We start from the raw sequence: 22,703 nt of genomic DNA on the forward strand, positions 1-22,703 counted from the left end.
TTTTGTCTACAAAAACAAAGCTGTAAATTTTACTTTATATTGAAGCATCACATATCTCATATTTCATTTCAAGGACAGGCTTTCTTAATACATAATTTTCAAACAATACTGAAATTATTGAAATTAAATACTCTGATATAAACACTGACACTAAAGGACAGTAGCAAAATGATATAAGCTTTCTAGAAGGACTATTATACAGTCTTAGAAGAAAAGGCTCTATACAGAAGCTTAAAGGGTTCTGTCAGGCACTTCATATATAGAACCTTTTAGGGGATGCATCATGGGATCATTAGTTCAAATTAATTCATTTTATTAATTTATTAATAACATTTTATGATTTTACAACTCTATAATTCATTTTTAACATTTAATAATTCATAACTTCAAAAAGCTTACACTGTATGTCCTACGTCTTCCCTATTCAACTTACGGAACGAGTGCAGCACCAGTTCCGTTTTTTCTGTAAGTAGAATAGGGAAGGCGTAGGACATACAGCGTAAGCTTTTTGAAGTTATGAATTATTAAATGTTTAAAATGAATTATTAAACATTTTATTCCAGTTGATCTTCTGTTGTTCAACTATCATAAGCCAATACGCCTTGACAGAATGATTATGGCATTTATGTTCACTCAGTTAAGATTTTCAAGGGGTTTCTGGGGACGATCCCCATTTCCGAAGCATTTCAGAAATGTCCCTGTTTTTTTTTTTTTTTTTTTTCAATGAATGCACTCAAACACAGCTTAAAGGAAGCACAAGACATAAGTCAAATAGAATATATTAATAATATGATAGATTGATGAGAATGAGTAAAGAAAAGTATGATCCATAAAAATAAATACATACACATGAATCATTAATCATCTTGGTGTTATGTGATCTTTTGAAATGTAATTTTATGAAATTGTAATACATTTTCTGCAGCATACTGTGCAGATTAATCCACCAGACAATATTAACTGAATTTACAAAAATGACCCTGTTCAAAATTTTACATATAGCAGCTCTAAAAAGACAACAGTAAACAGTCATTATTCAGTTTAAATCAGTTCAGCATTGATTCAGTTCAGATCAATAACTGTGTAACGTAACGAACATGCAGTTCTCCTCTGGCCAACAAACCAACATGATGCGATTTTGATTCCAGGCTGCATCGCAAGTCAGATTGCAGATTGCTATCAATCTTAATATTTCATCCAGTTCTTTCTGCTTGAAGATTGGGATACATCACAACGCCGAATGGTGGCAAGAATCGAAACTGGTCATAGGGGTCTGTGCAGAGGACTTGTCTGGTTCTTGTGGTCTGCTGAGGATCTGTGCCGATGGCTGTCATGTCAATGAGGTATTCACAGGCGCTGTCTCAATGACTCGTTTAGTTGTCATGGTCTCCTCTGACATTCAGGGCTGCTGTCGTGTCTAGGTGCAGGTCCTCCATCTGATCTGGATACGGCCTGGATACAGATGACTACAGTAACCTCGGGATAAGAATGAAACAGACAGACTAATATTAGCGTAGATGCCATTCTACTTACGAAGTACATCGGGTGTTATAGGAAGTGTTCCCTTTTCCAGTTGACCAAATTTATGCAAACAAATAATTCATTAATGTATTTGAATTATAGAAATGTGTTAGTGTGTTATGTGTATCACAGGTTAAAGAGATGTGTTTTAAGTCTAGATTTAAACTGACAGAATGCTTCCCGAACAATGCTAGTTCCAGAGTTTAGGTGCTAAATAGGAAAAACGATCTCAGTCAGTTTGCACACCTCATGTGAAATAATCTAAAATGCTGGCTAATAATAATTTACTGTAACAGTAGTCAAATAGCTGTAACATTAAGCAATTATATGGTGAATAATCAGCCAAGATTAAATGTTTTAATGATATATTATTATTATAATTAACAGAAAATTAATTAATCTTCATTTACTTTCCAGCCTTACAGCGCAATGTTGCAAACCATCCCTTTGCACCAACTGGTGATGATTTAACGAATGTGTGTCACATGTGACTGGGTTGTATTTAACGCCACAGCCTTGCGGCAGTAGCACACACAGCAGTAATAGGTATTTTGGTTGACTACCTACTGTATATTTTAAATACATATAGTTTATCTCTCAGTTTTAGTTAAGTGTGTGTTTCTGTTTTAATCTGAAACAGAGAAACTGAAGAAGCATAATCAACCCTAAATCCAGCATAGAGGGATTCAGTGAATGTGGTGTTGAATGTGTGTAAGTGTGTGAGTGTGTGTGTGTCAGAGACACTGTAGAAGGACAGAGTGCCGGCCGACACGTCCACATACACTCCTACTCTGTCAGACCGGGGTGAAGGAGCCAGTAAGTCGGTGCTGTCATTATTGTGATGGACAGTGAATCTATTATCAGTGCAGAAGAGACTCCAGGATTTGTCATTGGATCCCAACTTACAGTCTTCACTCCATCCTTTTCTGCTGATTCCTTTATATGACACTGATATATTAACCCAGCCACTCCATTCAACATCCCAGTAACAGCGTCCTGTCAGAGTCTCTCGACACAGAACCTGAGGAACATCAGCAAATCTCTCTGGATGATCAGGATACAGCTGATGCTCTTTCACATGTTTCACTTTCCTGTTGTCCTCATACAGAATGAGACGTTTGTGTGTTGTGTTTGGATCCAGTGTGAGATCACAGGCATCTGAACACACACAAGAAAAAAATCTCAGGTTACGTATGTAACCATGGTTCCCTGAGAGGGAATGAGATGTTGTGTCAAGCGCTGTGGGAACACCTCTGCGTGATTGCGTCAGGGAACCATGGTTACATACGTAACCTGAGACGTTCCCTTTCAAAGGAACTTGCGCTGCATCAAGCGCTGTGGGAATGCACAGATGAAGCCTCGGCCACGGCAGCCTCGGCCATGGCATCCAACCCCAGGGGGGCTGGATATGTGAGGGAGTAAAACAGTGGACAGTGAGTCATCTCGCAGGACGTAAACAGATCCACTTGTGCTCGCCCAAAGCACTCCCAAAGGAGCTCCACCACCTCGGGTGAAGTCTCCATTCCCTGGGCCTCAGCCCCTGCCTCGACAGAATGTCTGCTTCCTGGTTCAGGTGCCCTGGGACGTAAACTGCTCTGACTGACAGCAGACAAGCTTCCCTTGAAGCCTACAAGAGGATCTGGTGTGCCAATCTGCATAATGGGCGTGAGGGCAGACCCCCTTGATGATTTATATATGAGACCACTGCTGTGTTGTCCGTGTGTACCAACACATGGTGACCTCTCAGTTCTGGAAGGAAGTGTTTGAGTGCCAGAAACACAGCCATCATCTCCAGCTGGTTTATGTGCCAGGAAAGATGATGGCCCTGCCACAGACCCTGAGGTGAGTGACCACTCATGATCGCCCCCCAGCCGGTGAGGGACGCATCCGTCGTAAGCATTATGCGACGACAAGGAGCTCCCAACACTGGCCCATGGAAAAGAAACCAATGTTTTTTCCACATGATACAAGCATGAAGGCATCGCCGCATGATCTTGATCATGCAAAACTGGTTTCCCTTTGGGGAGAACCCCTTGGTTTTGAGCCACCACTGCAAAGGTCTCATGTACAACATGCCAAAAGGCATCACGTTGGACATTGCTGCCATCAGACATAACAGTCTTTGAAACTGTTTCACAGTGAGTGACTGACCTAGCTTTAACTTGTTTACGGCTATGAGAATTGCTTCTACCCGAGCAGGCGAGAGATGTGCTTGCATAGTAGTTGAATCCCATAGTACACCTAGAATGGTTCTCTGTTGTGGAGATAGAACACTCTTCTTGACGTTTAGCCTTAACCCCAACACCTTCATGTGTGCAAGAACAGCATCTCGATGCTGAACTGCTAACTGTCTTGACTATGCCAGAATGAGTCAATCGTAGTTCAACATGCAAATGCCCTGGAGTCGCAACAGAGCCTGAGCTGCATCCACACATTTTGTGAATGTGCGGGGAGAAAAAGCTAGGCCAGACGGAAGAACCTGATACTGGTAAGCTTCGCCCCTGAAAGCGAACCTGTGGAACTTCCTGTGTTGAGGAAGGATGGAGACGTGGAAGTATGCATCCTTTAGATCTATCATGAGAAACGAGTCCTTGGACCTGATTTGAGACATGTTTTGTTTCAGAGTGAGCATTCTGAACTTCAGCTTCTTGACAGAATGATTTAGCTGGTGTAGATCTAAAATAGGACGCAATACAGGGCTGGCATAGAACGGCCGATGGATTTGGCCGTCTCCTTAGTAGCACGGAGAGATAAATCAGTAGCTCTTCTGAGCTCAGTGATAGCTTCACGGCTCACTTCCTTGCCTTCATCCAGGTCTTTTAGCAGGTCAGCTTGATAAACCTGCAACACCGCCATGGTGTGCAAACAAGCAGCTGCTACCGAGTACGATTCACCCACTAGCACTGATGTTATTCTAACAGGGTTAGTGGGTAATTTCGGGGCTTTTAGGGACGATGCAGACTCAGGGAAGAGATAGCTCGCAAGCGTCTCTTCCACCTGAGGCATCGCCTCATAACCATATTGCTTCAGTCCCATAATGTTAGAATAATTGGCGGTCTGGGGACCGCAAACACAATATGATGCCGGTTTCCTCCATGATCTTGATACCTGGGTGTGGAGATCAGGAAAAAACGGCAAGCCCCGACGAGGAGGTTGTGATCTAGATGGAAGGAAGTGTCCGTCTAATTTGCTTGCATGATGAACCTCCTGTTTCTCGGCTGGCCAGCTTATGTTCAATCTGGCTACAGCACAAGTCACAACCTCCATCAGCTCCTCATAAGCCTGTGTGTAAGGTGGCAAATCCTCAACATCACCAGGCTCGATACTAACAACGTCCAATTCCTTAGAACTGGAGCATTGCAATATTGGCGCTTCACCACGAGCGGAAGAAACCGCAAAGCGTGCTTCCAACTCATGAAGTGAAGCGCTGGACAGAGCAGGTGAGGGCAAAGAAAGCGCAGCACCCATCTCTAACCCCTCTGCAAGATCCATTTGCGAACCCTATGATGAGAACCTTCGCTGTGCCTCAGCAACAGCGGGACCTGAGCCGCGGGGAACGCAAGCCGAGACATCCTCCTCAAAGAGCGCCCAGCGGGAGCTCAACGGCTGCCTGAGCATGTTCTGCTCCCAAACAAACAACACAAAGCTGATGTGTATCCCCACCTGTGAGAAAACGAGGGCAGGGAGGAAGACATTGTTTGACATTATTCGCCATTGTGTGCTTAAGATATAATGAGAGACAAACAACACCAAATAAGACACACGATTTCAACAGAGAGCGCTTGCTGAATACACAGAAGCTAACGCTGTTTGGTTTAAGCATGCTTTATAGTTTCCTGGTCATGACGTCACCCGCCTATGATGTTCCGCCATGCCATTGGACTGATTTCACATGTGCTTCACGACGCAATCACGCAGAGGTGTTCCCACAGTGCTTGACGCAGCGCAAGTTCCCTTGAAAGGGAAATGTATATAATTAGCTAAGCTATATAAAACACAATGACTTTCTCTAGATAAGTGTGTGTGTGTGTGTTGACCTACACTTTCTTGGTCCTGCTGTCATTCTGATCTCTCCTCCATGATCCACACTATAAACACACAAACACACATTTGATCTTAGGGCTAGGGTTGTTGAGTTTCAGGACAGTCATCACAGGTGGTATGATTTACTACCCTGTACTGCACAGTTTACAATTTCTTAAAAGTAAAAATGAGGTAAAAAGTATAAAAACTGAACTGCTATTTTAATAACACTAAAGAAGTCTGCTTATGATGATGTCATAGAGAGAAAATAATGCACATCTGCATAAATGAATTAGCTAGCCTAAAATTAAAACTGACTTGGACATAAGAGATGATCTAGTGTGTGTTTTTGTCCTAAAGATGTTTATCCCAAAACTCTGACACTCCATCAGGCAGTTGGCAAGAGATGCTCAGCTAAAATCAGGATACCAAAAATAGAAATACAAACAGGAGGGATCTAGGTGAGGAAGACAACTAGTCTCCCAGTAAAATAATAATTTCAATCAATTGAATCAATATTAAAGTGCTCTGTTTTGTCTGTACTCTACATACACCAAGGAGTGTTTCCCATTAATTAATTAGACTATGGAGCCTGCCACAGTGTAATCTGTGGTCACTGAAAAGGGGTTGGGGCTCTTTCTCTGCTGATACCGATATCCAATTATTCAGACTGACCTCTGCAAATGCCGGTACAAATAGTTTGATGGTAATAAAAAAAGTATATTACATAGACAGTACTTTATTCATTTGTGTCAGGAGCACACATCAGTCATACTAATTCAAACTGCTATTCATGCAACACATGTACTTGATCAGTCACGGCATTTCCATTTATTTGTAATTCCAGGACTACACTAAACAACGCCATTAGGGCTTTTAGTCCAAAAGCGTGCACATTTCAAAAAATGCTGATAAGTTTCTTGTATTTTTGCATAACATTTCTTTGAAATTATATGATCAATTTTTCCTCTCATTTGTTAGTCGCTTTGGATAAATGAAATTTAAATCGGTAAAAGTTGACTACAACTTGCCTGATGGTTGGAGATTCATTGGAATTTAATATAATCACACATTAGCCCCTTTTACAGCATAATCCCAATAAATTACAATAAAATTATAAAGACACAAATGTGCTGTTCACACATACAACAGTATGTTTTTACCAATAAGAGACCATTCACACATCAGCACCAAAATACCAGTAAACTCTGTGATGTCAGTCCTCTGAAATGACCTTTAAATGCTCGGATGAGGAGAAGCACTTAAGTTTCATTTTCCCTGCTTCCCAATTGTATTGAAGACTACAGTACTAATCTTACATACTTTTTATGATGGATAGTAAATGCACATTGAGACGCAGGTTATTTGTCCAATTTGGCACATTTCTGTGACTTCTGAGTGACAGGCATCAGGATAATCACAGACAATACATTTTTGCTTTTTAAAATGAGACACCGCACAATAGTATCCAACTGCTTTGCAGGGTCTCGAGTGTGAGATGTAATGCAACGATCAAACAAATGTTTACATAGAAAAACTATTAAAAAGCAGCTATCAAAAAGCAGAGTAATCGCATGATCTTCATCAGAACTTTATGATTGGTCCAAAGCAGACTTCTTATCTCAGCACATCCAGACCTCTTATGTGCTCATACCAGTAATCTTCATTCTTTGCTCACACACAGCATCCTGATGATAATTTAGCAGTAATGTTACAACTTCTCATCCCAGAAAATTGCCAGAACTGATTTAACAGTATTTTTGAAAAGGTCCTGTTACACATGATCTCTTAATGGTAATTTACCAGTAAAGACTGTATATGTGTGATAGGGGCTAATGATCAGTTCAAAAGTCTGGAATCACTGATTTGTTTATTTTTAAATAGAAATATAATATTACATAATTTTTATATTCAAAATAAATGAATCTTACAGTGCTCTTCTGGTGTTTTGGTTCGCTGGCAACCTCAGTGCTTCTTCAGATCTTCTGTATTTCTGCAATTCAAACTTATCTTGAGTCTCTTCTGAAATCTGCCGCACAAACTCCAGAGCTGACCACTGAGCAGAGGAGAGATTCTGTGCTGAAAGATTTCTTGAGCTCAGATACTTCTGGATGTCCTCCTCAAAGTCCTCTTTCAGTTCACTTAGGCAGTAGAAGAGGTTAATGGATTTCTCTACTGATTTCTCCTTGTCTATCATCTGTCTGATATAGTCAGCAGTGTCTTTGACATTCTCTGTTTTCAGTTCCAGCATTGGCAGCAGTTCCTTCAGGTCACTCTGATTGGACTCCAGAGAGAGACCCAAGAGGAACCGAAGGAAAAGGTCCAGGTGTCCGTTCTTGCTTTTTAAAGCCTTGTTGACTGCAGACTTATGAAGGTCAAATAATGATGTTTTGGTGAGTTTCCATTTCAGAAGAAAGGCATTTCTTCCGTAGTATTTGTATTTGAAAAACACATAGAGAGCAGTGAGGAACTCCTGGACGCTGAGATGTATGAAGCTATAAATCTTTGTCTCTGACACAGCTTTTTCTGTCTGAAAGATCTGAGTGAATAACCCATCACTGACATCTAGTCCACACTCCTCAAGATCTTCTTTGTAGAAAATCAGATTATCTTTCTCCAGCTGTTTAAAGGCCAGTTTCCCAAGCTTCAGAAGAATCTGATCAAAAGACTTGGCTTTGGTTTTAGGTTCAGGATGATCACAGCATTTTGTTTTCATCTGTTGCTTCTGAGAAAGTAAAAAGCTTGTGTACATCCCTGTGAGAGTTGTTGGTGTTTTGTCGTTACTCTCTTTAGCCAGTAGAAGCTGAAGAACAGTGAGAGAGATCCAGCAGAAGACGGGGATGTGGCACATAATGTACAGGCTCCTGGATTTCCTGATGTGACGGATGATGTTTCCAGCAACCTCAGGACTGCTGTTTCTGATGAAGTATTGCTCTTTCTGCTCATCGTTGAATCCTCGCACCTCTGTCACCTGATCAATGTAGCCTTGTGTTATCAGACCGGCTGCAGCAGGTCTGGATGTGATCCAGATGAGAGCAGAGGGAACCAGATATCTCTTGATCAGGTTTGTAATTATCTTACTTACTGTAGTTTTCTTATGCACATCTGTAAATCTGTCGTCCTCTTCATAGTTCAAAGAGAGGTGACATTCATCCAGCCCATCAAAGATGAACATGACCTTACAGTCATCTTCAGGAAGAGAGGACAGTCCTTCCGGACATCTAAAGAAGTATTTGTTAAGCAGTTCCATGAGACTGTATTTTTTTTGTTTAATTAAATTCAGTCTACGGAATGGGAGTGGAAATACGAAGAGTATATCCTGATTTTCTTTTCCTTCAGCCCAGTCAAGGATGAATTTATTGACTGAGACTGTTTTTCCCACCCCTGCGATGCCCATTGTCAGCACTTTTCTGTTTTGTCGACCCATATGATCTTTGAATATGTCATTGCACTGGATCGGTGTGTCATTGGCAGTAAATCGGTTGGTAGATTCAATCTCTATCACATCATGGTCACTCACTGTTCTTCCAGTCTCTTTCTCCACCACATATAGATTACAAATATCCTTCAGGTGTCCCCAATGACCTGTTTGTGAATTACCAACTAATATCCGCTTGTAATCCTCTTGTAAATTGTTCTTCAGTCTGAGGCTGATATTTCCGTAATGATGAATATTAACTTTACTGTCCTTTGCAGTTAAACCTTTGAGAAAGAGGAAAAGTATTAATATGTCAAAGAGTAAGAGATCTCACGATACTGGATTTAGAACTATGAACTGTGTTTGGACTGGAATAATGCCAGGTGTGCATTATTTTCTAATAATTCAATGGACCGGAGGTAATTATTCCGCTTATACTACAGTTCCCACACCTCAAGACATTGTTTAGATGTTGTATTTCAAGACATTTGTCAGGTTTTCGTCCTTAAAACTGTCTAATTTCACACAGAGAGACGTAAAGGGTGAACAATAGTAATTATTTATTAAAAAATAAATAAAAATGACGAAATTTGGGGATACAAAGTTTCTATATTACAGCGACAATATGAAGTAATGTTTAGAATCTTTTAACTATAGCTATACTCTATAAATGTCTGTACTTACCTTTGCATGTGCTTCTGCAGTATTATAAGATGATATAAGATGACGGAGTTTCTGGTTAAACACTCGGATAATCTCATCATAATCTGTCCGCTATGGAAATTGCGCGGTTTTATTGCTTGGTTTCTTGCAGCAGCAGTACATTCAAATTTATGGCCAAATTAGGCTTATAAAGTATTAACTGATTAATATTTGCTTCACAATTTACAAATGAAACTCCACATTCCACAAACACGCAAATCTTACCATTACATCCTGGGCGGGACTAATGCCAAGTTTACACTACAGGATTTTAAGCCCGATTTAAGCCCAATTTGCAAGTTAACAAGCTCGCTGACAGGTCGGGCTCTGATAAGGGGAAAATCAGCGGGTGATCGGCACTCACCAATCTTTATGTGTGAACTACTCAACAATGCCTCAAAGAGGCTCTCTGATGTGTCGCCGACACCTCACAGATGCCAGACAAATATCTAGCATGCTAAATATCTGGAGCTGTCGGCCGACTCGATATCCTGTGGAGTCACGTGTTGCGACGCAACAGCCAATGAAATACACTGATGTCTATGGAAGCAGCAATAACAATCCATTCAAATATAATTTGCCAATGTTAATTCATATCAGAAACACATTGTGTTAGAAACTATAAAGCTCACTCACTCTATTGTTCTCCCATTTCACAAGCCACATGTATTTCAGGACAAATGGATGAATTCACGTTATATATATTAAAGGTGCTCTAGAACACTATTTCACAAGATATAATATAAGTCTAAGGTGTCTCCAGAATGTGTCTGTAAAGTTTCAGCTCAAAATCCCCCATAGATTTTTATTATTCCATGTTTTAAATGCCTATTTTGGGGTGGGATTAAAAATGCGCTGATTTGTTGTGTGTACACCTTTAAATGCTTGTGCTCCCCGCCCCCAAGCTCGCGACTGCATTAAGCATTGCATAAACAATGCTGAAGTTCTCAATATAACTCTCAAAATGGATCTTTACAAACTGTTCGTGATGCAGCATATCAGATCACGTAAGTATGGCATATTGTGGATGTTTACATTTGATTTTGAATGAGTTTGATAGTGCTGCGTGGCTAAGGCCACTTTTGGAGAGATTTATAACTACAAGCGTTTTCGGGTTAAAATTGAAAATAACGACATGGCTCTGATCTCTGTGAATACAGTAAGAAACAATGGCAACTTTAACCACACAAGTACATTAGCAACATGCTAACGAAACATTTAGAAAGACAATTTACAAATATCACTAAATATATCATGATATCATGCATCATGAGCAGTTATTATCGCTCCATCTGCCATTTTCGCTATTGTCCTTGCTTGCGTCACAATACCTGCAGAACTTCTGATGATTCGGCTGTGCAGCTCCAGACATTAATACTGCCTTGAACATGGGCTGGCATATGCAAAAGTTGGGGGCGTACATAATAATGATCCCGACTGTTGCGTCACAGTCGGTGTTATGTTGAGATTCGCCTGTTTTTCCATGGTCATTTGCACAAATCAAATTTACATAAGGAGAAGGAAACAATGGTGTTTGAGACTCACTGTATGTCATTTCCATGTACAGAACTCTAATTATTCAACTATGCCAAGATAAATTCAATTTTAAATTCTAGGGCACCTTTAAGATCAAGGTCATTATATAGATTTTTAAATGACAAAACTTACGTGTGAAAGGGTTATTTTAATTTTAATTAAATTTAATTCAAAATTTAATCTAATTTCCTCCCAACATCCATTTTCAAATAAAGTCATTGGGTGACAGAGTTGTCGTCAGCTCATGTAATGTGTAACCTCCTGTTGCAGATCATTTACGTAGTGCCGCGTAGTGTGAACACCACAACGACTTCAAGACTCCACAGCAAGTCATATAGTCTGAACAGCACAGCAATCTGCCTGTAGTGTAAACTTGGCTTAACAGAAACTGACAAATCAAACTTTTCATTTTGACAAGCGTGTGAAATGCACCTATAGGGAGATTTGTTATAAATAATATTGTTTATTATAAATAATATCGCATAATAAATTATTTCATACAAATTTTTGGAAAATGAATGGGTGGGCCACAATTCAAAGTGTGTGGGCCCGGGCCCACCCGTAGCTTCGCCACTGCGTTACACCCCTACTTGCTAGTGAGAAATGTCATGTAGCTTTTAAGTTGTCACACTATTTTACTGATAAAATCTTCAGAGCAGCGCTGACAGTGTCCGGACTCTATGTGTGTGCGTTTGAGTGGCAGAGAGTATGTGCTTTCCGTACATAATAAAACATTCCGTACATAATAAAAATGGAAATAATTTGTCATTTTTATCCTATTGTTTACTATATTTATTTGCTTGGTCAGTGTCGTTGTGGGTGTGGGTTCTTTTGCTGTTGTAGGCTGTAATAATAATAATAATTTAATGTAATAAAATCTGTAATAATTGCACTTAGAACGTTAGACAACCAGATTCAAGCATTCCACAGCCCCATAGTATAAGATGTAAATAGCAACCAAGTTATGGAGGATGATCAGATATATATATACATTTTATCATTCATTTGTGTTTACTTCGCTCATATAGTGTGCTTGGCCAGCCACAGAGAACTTGTGGCCAGGCAACAGACAAGTGACCAATCTTGAGTGGATTTAAGCAGCTTAAGTACGGTGAACATTTTAGGACAGCCTCAGACCTCAGTCAAGGAAAAGGCATCATGCCTCAGACTAAAAGGATTCAGTCATTGGACAAACTGGCTTGCGCCTCAGACTGAAAGGCTTCAGGTCTCAGGAAAAATTACGTCAGGTGTAAGGTCTCGTACAATTAGGCATCAGACAAAATACTCAGAATAAAAGGCATCAGTTGAAACTGACTCAGACAAAAAGGCATTAGGGTTTTTTTGGCTATGTTTTTTGTATAACTTTCTATTGGCTTTTATCCCATTATAATGCCATCTTTAGTTGACTTTTTCTTTCTCCCCCTATTTTATATTTAACTGTAACTATTCCCAAATTGATGTAAGGTCTGTGTGCGTGCATGTTAATTATGTAGAATCTATCTATCCATGGGTTTCAAAGACGTCACTTCCGGTATGCCCGCCGCCATATTTGTGTCCGAGATGGCAACTAACACAGCAGCGCTTCATTGTACTGATGATCATCTTTAGCTTCAGCGCGAGCACTCAAACAGCAACAGAAAACATTATCTATGATTGTGGCTGTCATATTAATAACATTTTAATTGTATACACTATTGTATTAAAATGTTGTGAATTCTAGTTGCTGTGTTTCGGCGTGTTGTTACAGGAAGAACGCATCCACAACAGGAGCTATTCTGACTACGTTACTTAGTTCAAGTTCATGCGTGCATGATTTTGTGTAAATATAAGTTGTAATATTATGTTTATCTTGTATAAATATATATGAATTACCCTATATAAGATGTGTTCCGTTGAGTTAATTAACCTTCTAGCAAAGCGCTTCAGTTTACGGGTGTTCATTCAGCGCGCGTAGCTCAAACAGTAATGTTGTTATCAAAATGAGATGATTTTAGAAAAAAATCTGTTATTATTTGTGATCCTTATTTTATTTTCTCCAACTGTGTTTTGTCCCTTAAAGACATTTCTACAGTAGCCTATGCCACAATAAACATAGTCCACCGCCATACACCAGAGAAAGTGTTACCAAAAATGTTAATATGATGTTATTAACAAAAATAAATAAATAAATAACAAAATACCTAAATGCAAATAAGTCATTTGACAACATTATTTAGACTATAAAGAAACAAAATGCCATGGATAAAAAAATAGCCTTAACGGACAATAAGGAAATTATTTTAATCAAACCATGTGTTGATGAAAATAATACGAGAACAATATAAGTGCTAGTTATTAAAAATAATGCATTAATGTTTTAGAAAAAATATGAAAGTTTTAATATTACAGTAGTAGTAAACATTTTTAATGACTATTAATCAGACTATTAATCATTGCTGTTTGAGCTGCGCATGCTGATGCTGAAGAGAATCAAAACCCGTAAACTGAAGGTTAATTAACTCAGCGGAACACATCCTATATAAGATCATTCAGATATTTACACAAAAAAAAAAATATATATATTACTACTAGTATTTGCACAAAATCACACACAGATGAACTTGAACTAAGTAGCGTAGTCAATAATGTAGCTCCTGTTGTGGATACGTTCTTCCTGTAACTCCGAAACACAACAACTAAGCCCAAAGAATTCACAATGTTATATTACAAGTATATACGATTATAATATAATGTATAAGAAGACAGTCCCAATCATAGTTATTAATGTTTTGCGTTACTTTTTGAGCGCTCGCGCTGAAGCTATAGATGATCATCAGCACAATAAAGCTCTGCGGGTTATTTACCTCAACGAAACACATCCTTTATGAGATTAATCAGATATTTATACTTCAAAAATGTAATATTACGAGTTTTATCTGCACAAAATGACGCGAATGAACAAGTGAAGCTTGAACTAAATGATGTAATCAATGTTTAACTCCAGTAGACGCGGTCTTCCCACAACAACGCGCTGAAACAACAACACAGAGAATTCACAACGTTTTATTACAATAGTGTTCTCATTATAATGTTATGGAAATTACAGTCCCAGCAGTTATTAATGTTGTGCATTGCTGTTTGGCTGCCAGTGGTGTGGTCCCTTCTGATTGAAGCCAACAATTCCGCCGATCTAACTCCTTTGGGATCGAATAAAATTGTAGTTCTGGGTTTCTCTGACGACTGTTAAAACAGCTAACAGCACAAAATATCCCAGACATATTGTAAACTCGTGTTTCGTTGGCCTTCCTCTGGTAGTTGTAACTGCTGCCACCATAGACTTAAACAGGTCACGCAGCTGTGACCTTTTAGTAACCTCTGTACACAAATTAGCTGTGCTTATAACAACGCAGTCTAATAGCTTCAAAGATTTTTTACTGCCATTATGAAAATTAATCATGGTTCTAATACAAATAAAACAAAAAACATTGTAATTGTGGTTAACCATGGTAACCACAAATTAACCGTATTTGTAGTAAAACTATCGTTATACAAACAGTATCAATCCTACAAAAATCATAGTTACCACACTTTTACAATAATAAAACCATGGTTAATTTTCATGTGTTCACAATAGTTTGCAATGCAAGCTAGTTGCAATGTGTTATTTAGTTAACTTTTTATACATGCAAATAAAACTAGCGAATAATACAAATTTACAAAATAATCTCAGTGGGATATGTTTTATACAACTTAGTGTAACATTTAACAGTTAGAAACTGCGTGCATGGGGCATCACATTGAGGCAATTCACTCCTTGTCCGTTTCGTCTGATGCCTTTATGTCTGAGGCCGTTTTGTCTGATACCTTTTTGTCTGAGTCCATTTCGTCTGATGCCTTTTTTATCTGAGTCTGTTTTGTCCGATTCCTATTTGTATGAGACTTGACACCTGATGTCATTTTTCCTGAGACCTGAATCCTTTTAGTCTGAGGCATTATGTCATGATTACCAGTTGGAGTGTCCTGGTTAGCCACCGGAAGGCACTCGACCCTGGACATTGTCTCACCATTTCTGACTCCATTTCCCATAATCCTTTGTTCCGGACTCATCTCTTCATTGCACCCAGCTGTCATCACTTATGTTGTTATTGTCCATCTATTTATACCCAGTTTGTTTCTGTCTGTGTTATCGAGTTTTAGCTTTTGTCATAAGCAATTCTGAGCACTCTGGATCGTCTTGTTTCTCTGTTTGGTTTTTGTTTTCTTGTTTCATGGACTGATTTATGGTTTTTTGACTCTTGCCTGGCTGTGACTACGATTTTGGATTTTCCTTAATAAAAGCTGCACTTGGATCTTACTCAAAGTCATAGAGCTTCCGTGACATAAAACTAGATCAACTTCAGATCCAGCAATATGGGGATTCAAATTGATCCTCCAGCCACTAAGAAAGAGCGGATGGCTCGACTTCGGGCTTTGACTGCTCTGTATCAACAGGGGATGGAGGTAGGAGGCTTTGCCCAGACTTTTTGGACTATGGCGGTAGGGCTGGGTTATAATGATGCGGCACTGAAGGATATATTTAATGATTGCCTTGATGACTCTTTATCTCTATGGGAGATGGATGGACTTAAGATCCTGGATTTTTGGGGCTTCATCAGATATCGCCATCATCGAAGTCAATGGGCAACTCCGGGTCAACCGGTAACACCGGTAAGGAGAAAGAGGAAAGCCTGTGAATCCGCTCCAGCCCGTAAGTCCGCTCCAGAGCCCTCTCCAGTCCGTGAGTCTGTTCTAGAGCCCTTTCCAGCCCGTGAGTCCGCTCCAGCCAATTAGCCCACTCCAGCCGGTGAGTCCTCTCCAGCCAATGAGCCCTCTCCAGCCCGTGAGTCTGCTCCAGAGCCCTCTACAGTGAGTAAGTCCGCTCCAGCCGGTGAGTCCGCTCCAGCCCGTGAGTCCACTCCAGCCAATGAGCCCTCTCCCGCCCGTGAGCCCACTCCAGAGCCCTCTACAGTCCGTGAGTCTGCTCCAGCCAGTGAGTCCGCTCCAGCCGGTGAGTCCACTCCAGCCAGTGAGTCCGCTCCAGCCGGTGAGTCCACTCCAGAGCCCTCTCCAGTCTGTGAGTCCATTCCAGAGCCCTCTCCAGCCAATGAGCCCTTTCCAGCCGGTGAGTCTGCTCCAGAGCCCTCTCCAGCCTGTGAGTCCATTCCAGAGCCCTCTCCCAGCTGGTGAGTCCGCTCCAGCCCGTGAGTCCACTCCAGCCATTGATCCCTCTCCAGCCCGTGAGTCCACTCCAGAGCCCTCTACAGTCCGTGAGTCTGCTCCAGCCGGTGAGTCCGCTCCAGAGCCCTCTCCAGCCGGTGAGTCCGCTCCAGAGCCCTCTCCAGCCCGTGAGTCCGCTCCAGAGCCCTCTCCAGCCCGTGAGTCCGCTCCAGAGCCCTCTCCAGCCCGTGAGTCCACTCCAGAGCCCTCTTCAGCCCGTGAGTCCACTCCAGAGCCCTCAGCCAAGGTGGCTGCCACCTCGGCTGAGGGCTCAGGCGTGGCAGCCACCTCGGCTGAGGGCTCAGGCGTGGCGGCTGCCACACCTGAACTTTCAGAAATGTCAGTGATGACCATTATGGCCACAGCCATTTGGTGTGTGTGGGCTGCGCACACATCAGTTCCAGCCCATGAGCCCACTACAGAGCCCACTCCAGTCCATGAGTTCACTCCAGAGTGTGCCTCTGTCCTAGAGCCCAGCCTTGAGACAGAGGAGTTCCCTGTCTGCCTTGATATGACCAAGGAGGTCGTCCCTGAGTTCCCTGTCTGCCCTGATACGACCACAGAGGTGGTCCCTGAGTTCTCTTTCTGCCCTGATGTGACCACAGAGGTGGCTCCTGAGTTTCCTGTCTGCCTTGACACGACCGTAGAGGTTGTTCCTGAACTGTCTGCCTGCCTTGACACGACTGTAGAGGTCGTTCCTGAACTCTCTGCCTGCCTTCATACGACCAGAGAGGTCATTCTAGGCAATGCCTTGGAGGGCGTTCCTGAGCTCCCTGCCTGACACTAACTTCTCTGTGTCTTCTGTTTTAGTTCTGCCTAATCAGCTGTGTTGGCCTCTAGATTCACCTGATCCGCCAGGGGGGTCCTCAAGCCCGTCTGCACGCCAGTGGTGGTCTTCTACTCCGCCTAGGAGGCCTTCTGCGCTGCTGTGGTGGCAGTCTGTCACACACTGGCCGCCTGATTGGCCTATTCCACACTGGCCACCTGCAAAGTCTTCGTTCCTAGTTCCTAGTATCCCTCCCCCTCATCCTCCTCCAGTCCACCTCCCTCCTGAAATTTCTGTTGTTGTTGTTGTTGTTGTTTTTGTTGTTGCCGCCATGGTGGAGCGTCTGGTATCCGCTCCGTAGAGGGGGGTTATGGTATGATCACCAGTTGGAGTGTCCTGGTTAGCCACCAGAGGGCACTCCACCCCGGACATTGTCTCATCATTTCGGACTCCATTTCCCATAACCCATCACTTATGTTTTTATTGTCCGTCTATTTATACCCGTTTTGTTTCTGTCAGTGTTAGAGTTTTAGCTTTTGTCACAAGCACTTCTGAGCACTCTGGATCGTCTTGTGTCTCTGTTTAGTTTTTGTTTTCTTGTTTCATGGACTGATTTATGGGGGGGGGGAGTTGACTCTAGCCTGTGAGTACGATTTTGGATTTCCCTTAATAAAAGCTGCACTTGGATCTTACTCAAAGTCTCAGAGCTTCCGTGACATATTATGCCTTTTCGTTGTATGACTGAGGTCTGAGGATGTCCTAAAATGTATACCGTACTTAAGATATTCATTAAAGCAGGGATTCTCAAACCTGTCCTGGAGCACCCACATTCTGCATGTCTCCTTTATCTGACAATTCAGGTCTTGCAGTCTCCACTAATGTGGTGAGTTGAATCAGGTGTGTTAGAGACGAAATGTGCAGCACTGGGGAATTTTTTAAGAACCTCTGCTTTAAATACTCACATTTGTAAACAAACATTCTGCTAAAAGTCAGTTATCTAAAGATCCTATTTAAATTCCTATTTAAACCTCAACATATTGCAGTACCTTCATTGATCCTTGTTGGTGTATTGTGTACTGGAGGGTTTAAGATGTAGTTAATGTGTACTGGGCCTGTGATAATGTTTCCAGTGAGTACAGGAGCATTTACACTTGCACCTGTGTCAGCTGTTACATCAACACTGACTCCAGTGTCAGTGTTACTGCTCATCTGCACTGAAATAGAGACACATATTTAATCTTACAGAGATTTCATGACATTAGAACTTTAATATAATGATAATTCTCTTTATTACCATCCTTGTGTGTGTTCTCTAACTGTTCAGGAATATTGTTGTGGTTCATCTTCCTCAGGATGTTCAGTGTCTCACCACACTGTTTTAAATAGATATGCTCAGATCAGGATTTTTACAGCTGATACTGATCTATTAAATATTTGATATATATATATATATACATACATACAGGTGCTGGTCATATAATTAGAATATCATCAAAAAGTTGATTTATTTCACTAATTCCATTCAAAAAGTGAAACTTGTATATTATATTCATTCATTACACACAGACTGATATATTTCAAATGTTTATTTCTTTTAATTTTGATGATTATAACTGACAACTAAGGAAAATACCAAATTCAGTATCTCAGAAAATTAGAATATTACTTAAGACCAATACAAAGAAAGGATTTTTAGAAATCTTGGCCAACTGAAAAGTATGAACATGAAAAGTATGAGCATGTACAGCACTCAATACTTAGTTGGGGCTCCTTTTGCCTGAATTACTGCAGCAATGCGGCATGGCATGGAGTCGATCAGTCTGTGGCACTGCTCAGGTGTTATTAGAGCCCAGGTTGCTCTGATAGTGGCCTTCAGCTCTTCTGCATTGTTGGATCTGGCATATCGCATCTTCCTCTTCACAATACCCCATAGATTTTCTATGGGGTTAAGGTCAGGCGAGTTTGCTGGCCAATTAAGAACAGGGATACCATGGTCCTTAAACCAGGTACTGGTAGCTTTGGCACTGTGTGCAGGTGCCAAGTCCTGTCGGAAAATGAAATCTGCATCTCCATAAAGTTGGTCAGCAGCAGGAAGCATGAAGTGCTCTAAAACTTCCTGGTATACGGCTGCGTTGACCTTGGACCTCAGAAATCACAGTGGACCAACACCAGCAGATGACATGGCACCCCAAACCATCACTGACTGTGGAAACTTTACACTGGACCTCAAGCAACATGGATTGTGTGCCTCTCCTCTCTTCCTCCAGACTCTGGGACCCTGATTTCCAAAGGAAATGCAAAATTTACTTTCATCAGAGAACATAACTTTGGACCACTCAGCAGCAGTCCAGTCCTTTTTGTCTTTAGCCCAGGCGAGACGCTTCTGACGCTGTCTGTTGTTCAAGAGTGGCTTGACACAAGGAATGTGACAGCTGAAACCCATGTCTTGCATACGTCTGTGCGTAGTGGTTCTTGAAGCACTGACTCCAGCTGCAGTCCACTCTTTGTGAATCTCCCCCACATTTTTGAATGGGTTTTGTTTCACAATACTCTCCAGGGTGCGGTTATCCCTATTGCTTGTACACTTTTTTCTACCACATCTTTTCCTTCCCTTCGCCTCTCTATTAATGTGCTTGGACACATAGCTGTGTGAACAGCCAGCCTCTTTTGCAATGACCTTTTGTGTCTTGCCCTCCTTGTGCAAGGTGTCAATGGTTGTCTTTTGGACAACTGTCAAGTCCGCAGTCTTCCCCATGATTGTGTAGCCTACAGAACTAGACTGAGAGACCATTTAAAGGCCTTTGCAGGTGTTTTGAGTTAATTAGCTGATTAGAGTGTGGCACCAGGTGTCTTCAATATTGAACCTTTTCACAATATTCTAATTTTCTGAGATACTGAATTTGGGATTTTCCTTAGCTGTCAGTTATAATCATCAAAATTAAAAGAAATAAACATTTGAAATATATCAGTCTGTGTGTATTTTTGAATGGAATTAGTGAAATAAATCAACTTTTTGATGATATTCTAATTATATGACCAGCACCTGTATATAATGTATAATTTTGTCATGTTTATCAGAGCTTATGACAAAAGATATATATATATATAGGTCATCTGACATTTCATACAGTGGAATGATGATGAATATAATGCAGGGCAACAACTCACTGCGTGATATATCCTATAGAATGCAGTTAGAATGTCCACAAAGATATGAAAGGCGATAGATTTGAACCCTTTGAAGCGTACGACAACACCGGTAAGATCAGAACGTTCACTGCTAAATTCAAACATGCTTTCGCTGTGGTGGTAGCAACCATCACTGACATGCTTTAAACGACATATCACATTCAAATATTAGGTCCATAACCGAGCGCGCACACGTAATATGTGAGCCAGAGTAGAGGCATGAGGACACTATTTGAGAGCGTGGGAGTTTTGTGGATTCGTTCTGCACATTACATTGATGCGCTCTCGACATGCGTCATTAAAAAAAGTCATAATAACTGCCTCAAACGAACTATAAAAATGAAAAGAATGTCGCTTCTGAAAGCTGCAGTCGTTTTTATTGGTTAAAATTAATGGAGAACATCTCATATATTTCCCTGGGTGCTCAACACCATTATAGCCCATAGTTAACAAGTTTGTTAATATTTTGAATAAAAAAGGAAAACGATAGATATAGAATATTTCTTTCTGAGTCTACTTTTTGTAATGTCTATTTGATGCTTTAGACAATAATGACTTCAAATTATCTTTTGGGGATAATTCATCAGCCAAATTTGATATACGATAAATTTGCGATTAATTACATGACTTAATCGCTACATCATGTAATTAATTATATTAAAAATTTTGGTAACACTTTATTTTAGGGTCTTTTAACTAGTTGCTTAGAATATTGGCTGTTTATTAGTAATTATAAAGCACATATTAATGCCTTATTCTGCATGACTTTATTCTACATTCTTAATCCTACCCAATACCGAAACTTAACAACAAACTTACTAACTATTAATAAGCAGTAAATTAGGCGTTTATTAAGGGAAATGTCATAGTTAATAGTTTATATGTGTTCCCTATACTAAAGTGTTACCAAAATTTTAATCGCTTCCTAGCCCTAATATATATATATATATATATATATATGTTTTATCATAAGCTCTGATAAACATGACAAAATGACTGTAGGTTGGTTAATTGATAAGCAAATGGAAAATGAACAAGCACCTAAACACATATGATGTAATGATATCACTCTCAACACTGGAGGCCTCTCGCAGAAAAAACTAAATTAGACTCCATGTTTATGGATAAACCCTTGAAAGTTTTATGACATTCAAGGAAATCCCTTAAATAGACAAAGGCATCCAGCTATCACTTCAACTGAATAGATGGTGCAGCAGTGACGTCAAATCCCAGGAGGCTAATTTGCCACTGGTTCCCTTGAGATTTTCATTGGGTTTTATAATTTGTTTTTTCAATTTATGAGTAGAATAAGGTTTGTGGTAAACATAACTTTATGATACTTAGACATGTTGCTATTCAATGTATATGGCATACACCCATACCAAAAACGCTCTTATCTAGTTACCTATTAGAAACGTTTTTTTAAATAAAAAAATAACAGCTTCAAATTCTGCATTTTCGATATGGGTGTGTGTTTTTACATTTTAGAGCAAAACGTTCAAGTATATTCAACTTATGTTTACCACAGACCTTATTTCACTCATAAATTGAAAAACCCTGTTATAAAGACCTATAGAAAAATCTCTAGGGAACCAGGGGTGAATTAGTTTTCCATCATCCCTGCAGCACTCTATAAAAAGCAGATAGAAACGTTTGACTTATAAAACATTAAGACAACAAACAAACGATTGTGACAATACATGGTTTATCTGTGTTCTTCGAGCCATCTTGGTAATAATAAGGTATATTTATAATGCAATGCTAATACATAGCTTTATCACAGAATAGAGTACTATAAAATAATTCACTTACCTTTTGAGGTGGTTATTTGTCACCTAAGGTATCGATACTAAGCCAAAATTATGGAATCAAGCCAACCCTAGTACCTGCCTTTTCTTTGCCTGCCTTTTTTTTTTTTTCATTTTCACTTTTTTCATCATTTTGCATTTATTTATATATAAAACAAATGTAAAAAGTCTATGACCAATGTCAAATTTAAATTCAGATAATGTTAATGTTTCATGTAATATTATATACCAACTTACCATATATAATAATGACTTTTGTTGGTTTCTTGTTCCACCTCTGAAATGGCGTCTCAACAAAAACCTCTGAAACTCTTCACTGGGTATGTTTTTCTTTAAACTTCAACTAAATCAAAACCATTACAGGAAAACAAAACTGGTTTTTCAAGAGCATCATAATCTGACGTCAAAACACATACATACATCTTATCTTATGTATGCAGTACACTAACTAAGACCGAGCAATTACAGGAAAAACACAGACAGATATGCAGACATTATTAACAGA

The 22,703-nt window shown here is 40.2% G+C and overlaps 1 protein-coding gene across 1 annotated transcript; it reads right to left on the reverse strand.

The window, feature by feature from the left end:
- Positions 1-203: 203 nt before the first annotated feature.
- On the reverse strand, positions 204-22,502 carry LOC127517972 (protein NLRC3-like). Its single transcript, XM_051904224.1, has 6 exons — positions 22,436-22,502; positions 18,496-18,574; positions 18,248-18,415; positions 7,476-9,246; positions 5,563-5,609; positions 204-2,679 (listed from the first exon to the last, which is right to left on the reverse strand). The coding sequence occupies exons 1-6, from the start codon at positions 22,436-22,438 to the stop codon at positions 2,129-2,131; spliced, it is 2,619 nt and encodes an 872-aa protein (XP_051760184.1). The 5' UTR covers positions 22,439-22,502; the 3' UTR covers positions 204-2,128.
- Positions 22,503-22,703: the final 201 nt, after the last annotated feature.

This window comes from Ctenopharyngodon idella, chromosome 1 (assembly GCF_019924925.1).
Source record: "Ctenopharyngodon idella isolate HZGC_01 chromosome 1, HZGC01, whole genome shotgun sequence".
NCBI lineage: Eukaryota > Metazoa > Chordata > Actinopteri > Cypriniformes > Xenocyprididae > Ctenopharyngodon > Ctenopharyngodon idella.

What these genes read in the sequence shown, in the direction of transcription:
- LOC127517972 (XM_051904224.1), bottom strand. An exon ending in AGAGAACACACACAAGGATG is followed by an intron (nt 18,416 to 18,495) that starts GTAATAAAGAGA and finishes TCTCTATTTCAG; the next exon opens with TGCAGATGAGCAGTAACACT. An exon ending in CAAAACACCAGAAGAGCACT is followed by an intron (nt 5,610 to 7,475) that starts GTAAGATTCATT and finishes GTGTGTTTATAG; the next exon opens with TGTGGATCATGGAGGAGAGA.